A 15,247-nucleotide genomic window follows, 5' to 3' on the forward strand; every position below is an offset into this window, starting at 1 on the left:
TCATCATAGCGGTAGATGTACTCTGGAGCAAGAAACCCAGGAATTATTGCAAACATCAACAACTGTTATCTGTTAGAGGGTGTGGGACGCATGGGGTGACACCACTACTGCCCAAAATTTTTAAAATCTTTGTATTTTGGAATTATATATATAATACACACACACACACACACACACACAAGGTTATATATAAAATTCCTAATCTATATAAATATAAAATTTTGAATATATTATTTTGAATAATATATATTTCCCACTGTCTACCTGGGACTTATGGTGACAGATCACTATTTATACTACCATAAGCCCTGGGTAGAATTGGGCATTTGATCACCTTAAAGGCCTGACAAGATTTTGAGGCCCGACAGGTGAAAGCAGAACTATCGCAGCAAATAAAAAGAGGGTTTCCAACCCAGATCAAAACCTGTACGTTTTTTTCAGCAGAACATGCATCTTGGAAGAACTGAAGTGCCAACATAATTCCAGGAGGTATGTTCAGTCTTTCTCCAGGAATTTTTCAGTCTTTCTCCATGAACAAATCTTTTCAGTCAACTTCAAAGGATGCTTGTATGAAAACTATATCAGCTAGGGCAGTGTTTCTCAAACTGTGGGTTGTGAGCCAATTTCAGGTGGGTCTCCATTCATTTCAATATCTTATTTTTAATATGTTAGACTTGATGCTACCATGGAATGTGACTGCATTTGGGGAAATGTTACAGACCTGTACTTTTAGCAAGCAACTATGTGTATTATTTTAACAATGATAGTAAATGGGACTTACTCCTGGGTAAGTGTGGGTAGGATTGCAGCTAGGACTGTTAAAAATTTTCCTGCTTGATGATGTCACTTCCAATCATGACGTCGCTTCCAGTGGGTTCTGTCAGATTCTCATTCTAAAAAGTGGGTCCCGATGCTAAATGTGTGAGAACTATTACAGACTGAGCTAGGGCAATAATTCTTTTTCTTTAGGTATTGACTAAGCATTTGTAGACAACACACTGAATTCTGAAATCTGGGGTGGGGGTGGGGAATGCACTTTCTCTTAGAGATCTGCAGCTCTCGTCATCCAGAATGACAATTTCCAAGGTTCCCTGAAAAGAGGAAATGGCTGCTAAACCAGTTCTACAACTGGTACTGCTGAGACAACTTTTAGTCTTAAATAACTGTGATTCTGTCTAAACTATGACAGTTTCATTCTATGCAATTGAACTTCCTCTCATCCAAACTTCTGATTAGAGCCTGGGCCACTTCAGCGGGGAAAAAATGAAACAAAGTCATGTTCACTCAGTAGTGTTCACCTTTGGCGGGATATCCTGGGGTGAGAGCATCTCCTGCACCATTCAGGATTATCACGTTCCCACGCTGGACTCCACCTCCAGGGAGATTCCAGCCAACTGGGAAAGGCTCTACTCCAGGGGCGCAGGAGTCGGCGGGGTCAGAGTATAGAATAACACCCTTGGCACCAGCCAGCTCTGCATTCTTCACCTAAAAAAAATAACACCTCTGTTTTGGTATGGCAAGCAGGCAGCTCTTTCATGCAAAATGGGACACTGCCTCTGTATGGTGGAACCTGGTAGTTGCGGCTGGAAATCATCACATCTGGCCCTGTGACCCCAACGGAACGTGACAGGCTGTGGAGCATAGACCAGGACTAGGGACACAAGAAAAGCCTACATCTCTGGGTGCACTCGGAAATGCAGGTTGTATTCAAGAAGCATATATACATTCCTGGCTGCCCTGCAAATCCCTCCTTTCCCAGCTAAGAATATGCCCTGCTGGATCAGGCCAAGGGACCATCTACCTGTATCTCACAGAGGTTCACCAGATGCCTCCAGGAGCACACAAGACCACAAGATACCTGCATCCTGTTGCCTCTCCTTTGCACCTGGCATTCTGAGGTAGCCTACTTTTTGAAACAGGAGGTTGCATATACCCAGTGTGGCTTGTATCCTGTGATGGACTTTTCCTCCATAAATCCATCCAATCCTCTCTGAAATGGATCGAGGCCAGATATTGTCACCATATTCTGTGGCAAGCTGTTCCACAGATTAATTACACGCTGGGCAAAGAAATACTTTCTTTTGTCTGTTCTAACCCTCCAGAGACACTCAATTTGAGTGGATGTCCCCTGATTCTGATGTGGTGTGAGAGGGAAAAGAACATCCCTCTCTCCACTCTATCCGTGTATAATTTTATACGTCTCAGTTCAAAAGTATGAAGCAAGAACTCCCACACCTCACTGTATCCATCAAGTGCCCTCACTGGATATATGTTCCTGGCTACTGTCTTGGCAAATCTGCCTACTCCCTGCAACCCATGGTACATGTCAATGTTTGAAGAGGGGACAAAACTTCCATAACTCTCCCAAACAAAACTGAACCAGCTGTCTTCAGTATGCTAATCATGAGCTCCACTCCAGAGCCCCCTTTCAGAGTATTTATCCCCCTTCTATCATCACCCCCTTAACTTAACTTGAAAACACCCAAGTGGCATTCTGTTTTCAACAGATTCTATCTCTGTACCTAAAGAGCACACCACAACCTTTCAAGTTTGGATATCTTCATTACCTTGTTTCCCCTGAAGATTTTCCCGTATCTGGCAATGACAATTTTCCCAGAACAATTAATTCCCATGTCTCGCTCTAAGCGGTGGAAGTCTTCGATGCTGCCATAGTTCACATACACAAGATCTCCCTGGAGTGTAACAAACACCGTTTTAAAGACAAGCAACATAAGCAGAAAGACAGAAGGCTTGATGATGAGACCAGACAAGGAGTGGGGGTCAGCTATAGTCTCCCACAACTGGGGCCCATCAGTGGCCTGTTAAGACTGCAGCTGAAAACAGGGGAGGGGGGGAGAGAAGGAGCAAGCCAAATTCCACTGACCCACTGAGACCAACTACATTTCACAGTGCTTATAGGAGCTGCAGTGAGTCTTAAATAAGTCTTTATTTAACTCTTTCTACCCTGTTTTCTCCAGATCATTGCACACACTTGCCATATTCCATACACAATCCTAACTCATTTGCTATGAGGGCAAACACACCAAAGAGTATAATGGTACAGAAGTGTAGCCGGGAGTGGTGGTGGTGGTGCGGTAAGAACTACAGACACCACAACACGCCGTAAAAGCAGCCACCCCAATGGTGAGTGGAAGAGGTTGCCTACATGGTGCCTTGCAGTGCCTGCAATAAATATTATGCTGCCCCCCCTTTGGCTACGCCACTGAAATGGTGCAATCTGAGGCCTTTCTACGAAGATAGGCCACTGTATGAAACTGCATCCTAAAGCGCTTTTCAAAATGAATAGACAAAGCAGGGTGATAGAATGTGGTTCTGAATGTCCCCTTACCTTTGAGGTAACTATGAGGTAACCTTTGAGGATTTGAGGAGACTTCCCACCTGCTAAATTCCACCAAGGGATACAGCCCACATTGGCACCACTGCATTGGTGCGGGGGAGTTTAATTAGGATTGGGTTTTCCATGTACACCATTTCAGTTCCCCAGGGCTGCTCCTTGTTAGTCAGCTCTCAAAATTCATACTTGCTCTCTCTCCATGGCCAGGTTTCAAACCTGACATGACTTTCTTTTAGTTCCCTTCCAGACAAACACTGTATGACACAAATCCAGTGGCATGAAGTAGCCACTGGTCATCAAATGCCATTTGGCTCCTCCAGCTTACATAAACCCTAGAAAAAGAAGGCCATTTATGCAGAACGGTGTTTACAACATCCAACAGTCCTTACCTCTGGCGTGCCTTGGGCTGAGAAAGAGTTGTAGGGTGGAACAATATCTCCAATATCCTTGTACCCTGGAGGAGGCTCCTCAAATAATGAGGTGTTGAAGATCTGGGGAGTTAAGAGGGAGTGAAAGAGGTGACCATATGTGAAAAACAGTCAGATTTGGTGTGGTGGCCAAAGTTTTGATTGCTAAGCAGAATTTCTCAAGGAAGGGGGCTAGTGGCCCCAAACTCGTGTCTCTCCCAAGACTCGTGGAAGTCTCATAAATCATTAATTCATTCGATTTGTAATCTGCTTTTCTCCCTGAAGGGCACCCAAGGCAGCTAACAACAATCAAAACATAAAATAACAAAAAAGATAAAATATAGCTAAAAGGTCTAAATCAAATAGGCAATAAAAACAGGAAATTTAAAACAAAAGCAGACAGCGGTAAGAAAAGTCAATTAAAAACATTAATTAAATTCCTATAAGCAGCCATTATAGGGTCTTGAAGGTTTTCCTAAATCAAAATGTCTTCAGGGCTCACTGGAAGGTTAACAAAGAGGAAGATGTCCTCAACTCAAAGGGGAGGGAATTCCAGAACGCAGGAGCCACCACTAAGAAGGCCCTGTTTCTGGCCGCCATCCCCCTGACCTCTCTCAATGGTGAGGCAGTGTATTGGAATTGCGGAAGATATGGCAAGGAGGTAGATGAGGGGTCAGCAGTGGCCCCTAAGGGTAAGGCCTGGGCATCCAGCAGAGTGTGCTGCACAGCTGCAGCCACTTGAAGGCAATAGGGCCCTCAGGAAAATAAGGAGCACCTGAGGCAGAAAGGGTTTGTGGGTTGTAGAAGGAGTGCAGGTTGGAGGTAGGAGACTGACTGACTGACTGACTGGGCTTATTGACTTTGGAATCGGACCTTGGACTGTGACTTGGCGTATTGACTTTGGACTTTGACTTGGATACCCTGACTGATTTGACCGACTTACCTGGAACCTGACCTCGAACTGTAACTAGGCTTACTGGCTCTGGACTCTGATTTGGCAACTCTCATTGATTGGACCGGTTTACTTGGAATCTGTGGACTGGAACTGGACTCTGACTTTTGCTTGCTGCACTGGTGAGTTTCACAAGGGAAACTAATCAGGCTTAAGCGGGCACGAGGCCCAGTGGGGAGAAGCTGTGGCAAGACAGGCAGCAAGGTATGCAAATTATGCATAGCATAAACAGGTTTAAGAAATGATTATTCCGCCTTGCTTCACATGGCCTCCTTACACGTCGGGTGTCAGGTGACTTACAAACAACATTATTGCAATATAAATAAAATTAAAAATTCAAACTGGATTGCAGCTAGGAATTGACTAAAAATAAGCTAGGAAATCAACAACATGCTAGTAAAACCAAACTCTTACTCAGCAGATTAAAAATAGGATTCAACAAATGCATGGAGGAAAAGAGGTACATTGAATGATTGGTATATTCACCATGATTGCTAACAGGCAGTGTGTCGTTGAATACCCAAGAGACAACAGGGAGAGAGGAAACAGAGCAAGGATATGCATTCACTGCCCATACTTATGTTTCAGGCTGGGGACTAGAGGGATTATGACAAAGGTTTCTCAGAACAGTTTTGGGACGGGATTTGGAGGAAGTAATAGGAGAGACATAATGAAGATATTCTGAGATGCAGTTCTGGACCTGAGGGGCAGCATGAGAGAAAGGGCAGAGTCATTTAAGAGAGCGAAAGACCTTTGGATGGCTTACAGCAGTTGCACCGGAGGAGCAAAAGTCACAGGCAGGGATGTAGGCCTGGCGCAAGACCTCCTGATGCCTGAAGCAGCATGCCAAATCTCTGCCCCTTCTTCCTTTCTCCAATCCAGAGGGTGGAAGGAGAAGAAAGAGCAGGGGAGGTTAGTAGGTGAACAGAGATGGTTGCCCCCTTCACCACTACTCTGTTGCCTGAGGCAATAGTTTCAGTTGGCCTCATAGACGGGCCGGCCCTGCAGGAAAACATTGGGATAGGGTTGAAGAGGGAGAAGCAATTGGAAGGGTCAAAGTCACCTTCTCTTCTTTACCTCTTGTCCTTGTTCATCAACAATGGAGATGTAGTTGGGGTTGGTTTCATTGGGGTAGGACAGCAGGACCTCATAGGGAGCCAGCTGAACGGAATCCAAGCCAAACTCCTCCCACTGGGCTCGTATTTGCTCAGCAAGGCACAGGTTCTCTGGGGTGCCAGCCAAGTGAGGACGCCGAGTGAAATTGCTGGAAGAGGGGAAAAGCCATTATTGGTCCAAGAGTGGAAAGTGGTGGACACATCCTTTTGGATGGTTTTTTGTTAATAGAAGGTGTCCAGTAGAACTCAGTCTTGAACTTGATTCAGAACTCATAACTCGGGTTATATCGTGACCTAAGGTGAGTCACATTAGAGATGCCTTCACTCTTCCTCACAGCCTTAGTAGTCATAAAAAGATAAGAACATAAGAAGAGCCCCACTGGATCAGGCCAAAGGCCCATCTAGTCCAGCTTTCTGTATCTCACAGTGGCCCACCAAATGCCCCAGGGAGCACACAAGACAACAGACACAATCTGCGTCCCAGTGCCCTCCCCTGCATCTGGCAATCGGAGGCAGCCTCCCTCTAAAACCAAGAGCTTGCACATGCCTACTATGACTTGTAACCTGTAATGTCCCCTTCACCATCTCTCCCTACAGACATTGTGGTGCTTCTTATTGATTGACAGGGACCTTCTTGTTCCTTTCTGTTACTGTAAAAATGAGCAAGATATCTCTGGAGGGTGAGGGGCTAGACAGACAGGTGGTTCATCTGAGAGGGTTCTGTAAGGGGGCTCACTGCAGGTGAGTCACCCAGGAGCTTCTCACCACAAAGAAGCTCCAAGGTATTTCTGCAGGATGTGGTGTAGACAGGTACTGGGAGGAATCTGGAGGACGAGCCTTCCAGGTGGCTGTAACAGGTGACAAGACAGTCAGGTAGCTGCTATGGTTGCTCAAGGGCTTCTTCTCAAGCAGAAGCTCTACTTAGGACTTTGGTGTGAACTGAATCCTACGGTGTTTTAATTTCCCTTTTCCCAAGGTGGGTCTCCCCTTTGGAAACTTCCTCTTTGGCCTTTGCTTTGAGACTTGATCTGGATTCCTTGCCAAGATGAAACTGACAAAGACAATCCTATGATTTTGCTCTGAAAACAGTCAGTTTCCACTCTGCTCCCACTTCATAGGCAGGATGATTACGCATGGAATGTCTTGCCTTCAACTCTAGCCATGTAGTATTATCCTGCTAAGGCTAATGTTTGGTGGGGGGTAGGTCTTTAACCGATCATCTGAATACACCCATCATACTTTTAACCTGCCCCTTCTTCCTTTCTCCAATCCAGAGGGTAGAAGGAGAAGAAAGAGCAGGGGAGGTTAGTAGGTGAACAGAGATGGTTGCCCCCTTCACCACTACTCTGTTGCCTGAGGCAATAGCTTCAGTTGGCCTCATAGATGGGCCGGCCCTGCAGGAAAACATTGGGATAGGGTTGAAGAGAGAGATGCAATTGGAAGGGTAAAAGTCACCTTCTCTTCTTTACCTCTTGCCCTTGTTCATCAACAATGGAGATGTAGTTGGGGTTGGTTTCATTGGGGTTGGTTTCATTTGGTGGGGGGTATGTCTTGAACCAATCATCTGAATACACCCATCATACTTTTAACCTGATAGACAACTATGTGCTTTCCAGTGCAAGTCTATGCATGTCTAGTCAAAAGTAAGTCCCAATAAGTTCAATGAGACTTACTCCCAGGTAGGTGTGCACAGGATTTCAGCCCTATGGCCCAATCTCGTTAGGCAGTTAGGATGATGGAGCTTGCAATTCACCACCATAAGTGCTGGAGTAGCACATAGGATGCTATGTTGTTATCGTACATGTCAGAGCCACCGGTGCAAACAGCCAAAGGGTCTGCACACCTTCCAGAGAGACCTGGCCCATGTCAGAGCAGGGGCAAGTCGTGGGCTGTTCTGGGGAGTTTTGGGGTGGGGGCAGGGGTGGGAGGGGCTGGATCCTGGCGGTAGCAGCACATGCCGGGATGCTATCCCCATTTTCCTGGCCTGATATGCCCCCTGCCTCTCCACAGGCTTATACCAGCAGTATAGCTGGCATAGGTTCAATGAGCCCCATTGATGGTCCGGTGACCTATGGAGAGGTAAGTAAAATATTTCTACATACTTCTCTGTATGGTTGCATTCTTCTCTGTATGGATGTGTATGCGCAACCTCCTGATTTTAGAAATGGGCTATGTCAGAATGCCAGGTGCAAGGGAGGGCACCAGGATGAGGTCTCTTGTTATCTGGTGCGCTCCCTGGGGCATTTGGTGGGCCGCTGTGAGATACAGGAAGCTGGACTAGATGGGCCTATGGCCTGATTCAGTGGGGCTGTTCTTATGTTCATTACCTCCCATTGCATGCATTGTGTGCTCTGGTAAAGCGGCTACACTGCATAAAATGGTGGGGACAGGACTGGGCTGTTCGTTAGATATAGTCAGGAGGGGAAAAAACAGGATAGCAATGGTGGGAGAGAGGACTGCCTTTTTCTCCTGCTTCTGGGCTGCTGGTGGCAGCTGGTGGACCACACTGCAGCTGGTGGAAACAGGATGCTGGACTAGATGGGGTTGGGCCTCATCCTGCAGGGTTTTTTTTTGTTGGGCCTGGTCCTGCAGGGCTGTATGTTTTTCTGTTTTGTTGTAAGACATGTTTAAATTTCTCCTTCCACAGATCTAGTCCATGGTGGAGGATGGAGATGGTATATCTATTTCAGCTGAGTGGTAACAATTCTGAAGACTTCATTTGTCAATTCAAATGCAAATTAGTCTGAAGGGATAACTTTTAATCTGCAAATCTGCTTTCAAAGATGCTCAGAAGCCAAATGAAACCTTTATTAGGACCAATTAAAATATCACAGAGTAGTGAGCTAACCATCAAGTTCTTAAAGACATTTACTTAAGGCTAGATGTTAGGCAAAACAAAATAAGAGGCAGACACATTCGGTCATGATGGAAAAGCCCCAGCTTGTAAGAGTTTTTTTTTTTTAAGATTGCGTTTAGGAGCAGGAAGTCAATTTTGAGACTGTTATAAATTGCATTCTTTTTTGTTTTTCCTTAATACCCAAATTTGTCACAATGAATGAAAAGGCTGGAGCCAGCATGGTGTAGTGGTTCGGGAGTTGGACTTTGACCTGGAAGATCCAGGTTCAAATCCCCACTTAGCCATGAAGCTTCTTGGGTGACCTTGGGCCAGCCATTATTTCTCAGGTGCAGCTACCTCACAGGTCTGTTGTGAGGACAAAAGGTGGGAAGGAGCTATGTAAACCACCATGAGCTCCTGGGAGGAAGGACATAATAATGATAATAATAACCACCTTGCTGCAATCCTACTCTCCCACCCCCACTACATATGTTCATTAGAATGCCTGAAAGGGGCTCAACAGCTAGACCAAGAGCTGCTATCTGGACAGGTCCATGTTGGTCCATGGACAGGTCCATATTCACAATTCCTGCTGACAACATGTTGAAATCCTGTTTAAACACATTGATCCCTATTGACTGCCATGTGTAAACAATGGTGTGTGGTTTGGTCCTTGCTCGCATGCCTGCTGAGGTTTGTTCACCACATTGATCTTAACAGAGCAGGGGAGAAAAAAGCACACATCTTTGAAGAGTCCAGCAAACTGTATGCTCCACTTACCGCAAAAATTGCTTGATGTTCTCTGCGTTCAGTTCCACCATAAATGACTTCTTCATTTTCTCAGTAGAACCTGTAGCCGGCAATTGATCTGCGGAGTTACTCAGCCAGCCTGTGAGTGATAACAAAAACATGTCCACAGTGTGAAATTTTTCAGCATGAGATATGTACACATGGGTTTATCAATACATGATGGTTACCTCCTCCCATTCATGCTAATGCCCAAACTCTATGCCAGACGCATGGTACTAGCGTGCTACAAGCAATCAACCAATTAAAATAAATAAATAATAAAAATCTTCTGAAGACCCAAATACCTGTCTACAAAGGAGGTTGCCACTATACCTCTGGATGAGTTACTGCTCTCTGACTTTGCTTCCTCCCAAACAGGGAAAGAAGTTTTAAACCACAACATTCCTTTTGATAAAGGGGGGAAAAAACGACTAGATAGTGGTCATTTAAGGACAATCTGCTTCCTAATTTGATAAAGGAGATTATAATATGTAACCTATAGCTGAACATAGCATTAACCATCAACTAATGTGCATGAAATTTTAAGGTGCAATTAGATCCTCCTCCCTATTCCATTCATCTCTACATTTTTAGATGGGGGATGAAATCTTTGGATTTTCCCCCCTCTCTTCCCTCTGTTCCGTTGTCCACTGTCAATTTGTAAGGCAATTCGGTGCAGGAACCTTCATGTTTTTGCACATGAAGCTCAATAAAAGGGCATCAAGAGCACTATTAAAACCAGGATGGTATAGTAGTTCTGGAGTTGTACTTAGACCTGGAAGATCCAGGTTCAAATCCCTGCTCAGCTGCAAAGTTTCCTGGGCCAGTCACTCTCTCTTAGCCTCATCCACCAAGCAGGTTTGTTGTGAGGACAAAAGGAGGGGAGGAACTAGGTACACCACCCTGAGCAACTTGGAGGAAGGTTGGCATAACAATGTGAAAAAAATAAATAACAATTACAAAGATCATTATCACATGGGGAGAGACAGAGAGAGAATTTGTGCTAGCAGAGATCCTGTATCACTTTAGACCTGGGATCAAGTATGCATTCTTGACCCCAACAAGCAATAAGAATTGCTTTGCTGGATCAGGCCAAAAGTCCTTAGAGTTCAAAGTTCTCTTTCTGGGGGAGGCCAAGACATGCTCCTGATAAACCTTCAATCAGATCCTTGTCATTTATCTCCAATGAGTACCCAGAGGAACTGTGCCCCTCCACATGGAGATTTCATTGAATTATCCTAGAGAACAGCCCTTGACAGACCTCTGCTCAAACTTTCTTTTCTCCAGTCATCTAAGCTCAGCGGCAGCACACGGCACTGAATTCCGCAACGTTTTTCTTTTGTCTGCCTGAATCTCTGGGGCGCATGAGCTGCTGGGCCAGGCAGGCAAGCACTTTCCCATCTTTCTGAGAAGAGCATCTGTGCCAGACTTCAGAAAAACAACGCTTGCAATCCAATATACATTGTTCTGGGAGCAAGCCCCAGTGAATACAGGGAGACTCCTGAGCACTCATGCATCAAATTGAGCTGAAAATGTCTTCCTGAATCTTGCTCACCAGCTGAAAGGACCTTTACTATCTCCAACCTGCACCCCCCCCAACAGCTTCAGGAATAGCCTTCTGCCTCTCCCTGGAATGTGGGAAATCAATTTCACTTCCAGAATGAGCCGCAAGAACACTCCCACCCACCCCGCACCCCACAACCCTTTCCTACAATTGCTTTCACCGGGCAAGGCCAGCCCTGTTCTGTTTGAACTGTACCAATCAGGAAACCAAGGAGGAACACTCCCAGAGCAGCCCCTCCAGCCAGAACCCAGAAACGACTCTTGCTGCCACAGCTGCTGGCCCCTGTGGGGTAGGTGGGCTCAGAGGCCGTCCCGAGAGAGGTCCACATCCTCAACAGGCGTCTCTGCTCCCAGCTGCGAACAAGACTTCCCAAAGTCTGGATTCAGCTCGATATCCTCCAGTATTGTCTGCCCCCCTTTACAAGGGGGACAAAGTCCTCACTCTGTTGCATGGATCTTGACTCCTCCTGCAGGCTGTAGGAAAGGCGGCAGCAGCAGCAGTGAGATGGGTCCTCTCTCTGCCTCTGAAGCAGGCCAGGCTCCAAGTGTTGTCCTGCTGCCAAGCCACACGGCCTGGCACCACCATCCCTTTGCTCGGGATAGTGGAAGGCACTGGGGACGGACTCCTTCTCAGGCTGAAGCTGCTCTTTTGTCTTCTGGAACTATGGCTTTTGCCCTGCCTGGAGCATAGTGGCAAAGAATGCAAGCCCAGAAACTGTCAGCACAGATACAAGCTCACCCACAAGCTCACCGTGGCCTTGGGCAAACCACTGTTCCCTGAGCCTCAGCTCCCCAGTCTATAAAATGGACATATTGGTTGCAAGGATGACTGAGATGCTGCACGTGAAGCTTTTAGGAACCCCTGACTGCACTATATAAATGGGGAGCATTAATCTATGCGGCATAGCTACTTATCAATGTTGTTGTTCTTTAATGAGAATCTCAGATATAAATCCTATCAATATGGCATGCATATAGTATGGAGCGTGGGAGGTGAAGGGCCACAGAGGGGCCAGACTGGAAGGAATCCAGCTGGAAGGAGGAGTTCTATGAAAGACTAGAACTAGTCAATTGTAAAAATCCCTACGGGGGTTTAGAACAGCCTGCCTATGTGAACCGCCTTGGATTAAAATCTGAGGAGAAATCTGACGACCAAGAAAGGCAGTATATAAATACCTGTATAAATAAATAAATATAGTATTGGGGTCCAGAGGCATAGCTAGATGGGATGCAAAGCACTAAATTTGGCAGGGAGCCTCAGTGTGGCATTCAAGCGCCCCCCCCTTCAGAGCCATTGCAGGTAGGGTGGAGGTGTTCACTTCCGTTTTGCTCCCCCTACCTGGAATGGCTCCAAAGGGGAGGGGAAGGGGCTTTCTGCTGCAACCCACGCTGAGTCTCCCTGACAAACTTAGTGCTTTGCACCCCCTCTAGCTATGCCACTGGCAAGAGGTTTGCTCCCCCCCCCCAGCCCAGAATAACTCCGACAGGGAGGGACCACTTGCACACCATGGTGAATCTCCCTGCAAAACTTAGTGCTTTCCCACCCCCTCTAGCTACACCACTGGTAGGCCCCCATGATAACCTGCAGTGTTTGATAGATGACAATAGGTGCTCTCCTTTCAAGAATTACCTATCAAGTGTCTGACACTTAAAAAAAAAAAAGTGTATAATACTCTCCCATCCTTCACTGGCCTAATTCAGACATGACATTCAACCATGCTCCATGGTGCAAAAACCTCAGACATGTGGGCTTCCTCTCCTCCCAGCCCCCATGTGCAAGAGAAATTTAAAGCTTCCATTTATTCCCATTTCCTGCATTGATGGACCCATGACAGTTAGAAAATGCTGTGGCCGAATATCCTCATTTTCCAACTAACTGGCTTGTAGAAGCCACCGTTTCCCACATTTGGATGAAACTGTACTTTGTTCCAAACCATGAAAAACAGCCTTAAATCTCTCCTTTGCGTGTGAAGAAAAGGGGAGGAGAGCATGTGAGCTAGTGGTTCACCACAGCTTGTGCATATCGTGCCAGGCTGTCCTCTGAACTGGGCCAGGGGTGTCCAAACGTATTGGCAGGAGGGCCACATCATCTCTCTGACACTGCGTCGGGGGCAGGGAATAAAAAACAATTAATTTACATTTCAGATCTGAATAAATGTGCATAAACTTATGTAAATGAATATATTAGAGATGGAACTTATCTGAATGAATGAAGGTCTTGCAATAGCTTGCAAGGCCTTGCACAAAGCAACACCAGCCTTTCCTTTTCTGTTGCTGCTGCATTACAGACGTGAAACAGCAAGCAGTGGAGGGAGCTCTCGTCCCATAGCTCATGCGAGACGTCAAACAGTCAAGACAGTCGCTCTCACACTGAAAGCAGTTCATTGGGCCAGCACGGGCTCCAGCAAATCTCCAGAGGGCCAGAGGCTCATTGGACACTGGGGGTTACCCATGGGCCAGACTGGGAGTCCTCGAGGGCCGCAAGTGGCCCCAGGGCCAGGGTTTGGGCACCCCTGAACTGGGCCATTGTTTAGCCCCATTTTAAGCAACACTTCTTTGTCACTTTGCTACTCTCCCATTTGAAATGTGGAAGGGTCATAGTTCACTGATGGGCACAGAAGGTTCCATGTTCAGTTTCCTTGCACACAGAAGATTCTGTGCTCAATCTCAGGCTCTTCCTTTTTTAAAAAGGATCAGCCAGCAGGCAATGCTAGCGCAGTCAGTAGCTAGAGGAGGGCCAAACTGTAAGTACTGCTGGTGCCACAACACGCCGTGTAAGTGGCCGCTCCCACTTGCTGTCAGAGCCATTCCAGGTAGCAATGGCAATGCACAGGTGCTCACCAAACCAAACAGTGTCTCCTGTGTGTTGCTGTCACTGCCTGGAATGGCTCTGATAGTGAGTGGGCGGGGCCACTTAAGAACATAAGAACAGCCCCACTGGATCAGGCCAAAGGCCCATCTAGTCCAGCTTCCTGTATCTCACGGCGGCCCACCAAATGCTCCAGGGAGCACACCAGATAACAAGAGACCTCATCCTGGTGCCCTCCCTTGCATCTGACATAGCCCATTTCTAAAATCAGGAGGTTGCGCATACACATCATGGCTTGTACCCCGTAATGGATTTTTCCTCCAGAAACTTGTCCAATCCCCTTTTAAAGGCGTCTAGGCTAGACGCCAGCACCACATCCTGTGGCAAGGAGTTCCACAGACCGACCACACGCTGAGTAAAGAAATATTTTCTTTTGTCTGTCCTAACTCTCCCAACACTCAATTTTAGTGGATGTCCCCTGGTTCTGGTGTTATGTGAGAGTGTAAAGAGCATCTCCCTATCCACTCTGTCCATCCCCTGCATAATTTTGTATGTCTCAATCATGTCCCCCCTCAGGCGTCTCTTTTCTAGGCTGAAGAGGCCCAAACGCCGTAGCCTTTCCTCATAAGGGAGGTGCCCCAGCCCAGTAATCATCTTAGTCGCTCTCTTTTGCACCTTTTCCATTTCCACCTACACGGCATTGTGGCACCTTCAGTACTCACTGTTTCCCCCTCCTCTTGCCCCCCTCTCACATTTGGCTCACACACTGGGCTTGCTTGATCAGTCTGGCAATATGGATTCAAAGGACTCAAACTGCTGGTGAGTCAGGTCTTGTTTGTGCTTGGGCGATGTTGAGCTCAGCCATTCCCAGAATGCCAACCAGGGCACACTCGCATGTTGCAAGAGTGTTTTGAAAACATAAGCCATCATGTAGACTACATCCACTACACCAGTGGTTCTCAAACTTACTGGGGCTGCGATTCACCTTGTCTTCAGGGAGAGGGGGTGTCATGACCCACCTCCGGCAGCCACTCCAACGGCCCATAGCCCCAGTAAAGCCTCCAGAGGCCTCTGCAGGCCTCAGAAGTGTTGCTTTTAAATCACTTTTGGTTGTGTTCATGAAACTAGAAGTGACTCAGAAGTCACTTCCAGAGCCATTTTTGAGGTCCACGGAGGCCTCTGGAGACTATCCTGGGAAGGCAAGACATCAGGGTGGCTGCCAGTGGTGGGTTGCAGCCAGAAGCAGCCTATAGTTGCATCCATTTGGAGCCAAAGAAATGAAAGGGCAGACAAGTGGGCCTAACTTGCAACCCACCTTGGCATTGGGTTGCGACCCACCAAGTGCGTCACGACCCACAGTTCAAGAAGTAGGAGAAGAAATTGGGAAAGGTAGGGAGATGGGATGTGATAGACAGTTTGGC

General features: G+C 46.8%; 1 protein-coding gene across 1 annotated transcript; it reads right to left on the reverse strand.

Annotated features, from left to right (window-relative positions):
- Window positions 1-1,298: 1,298 nt before the first annotated feature.
- LOC136635992 (glutamate carboxypeptidase 2-like) lies at window positions 1,299-11,346 on the reverse strand (the record flags this gene model as incomplete). Its single annotated transcript, XM_066611038.1, has 6 exons — window positions 11,214-11,346; window positions 9,446-9,554; window positions 5,792-5,978; window positions 3,745-3,846; window positions 2,568-2,693; window positions 1,299-1,485 (listed from the first exon to the last, which is right to left on the reverse strand). Coding segments are annotated over exons 1-6 (844 nt in total), but the record flags the coding sequence as incomplete, so codon positions are not given.
- Window positions 11,347-15,247: the final 3,901 nt, after the last annotated feature.

This window comes from Tiliqua scincoides, unplaced genomic scaffold, assembly GCF_035046505.1.
Source record: "Tiliqua scincoides isolate rTilSci1 unplaced genomic scaffold, rTilSci1.hap2 HAP2_SCAFFOLD_242, whole genome shotgun sequence".
Lineage (NCBI taxonomy): Eukaryota > Metazoa > Chordata > Lepidosauria > Squamata > Scincidae > Tiliqua > Tiliqua scincoides.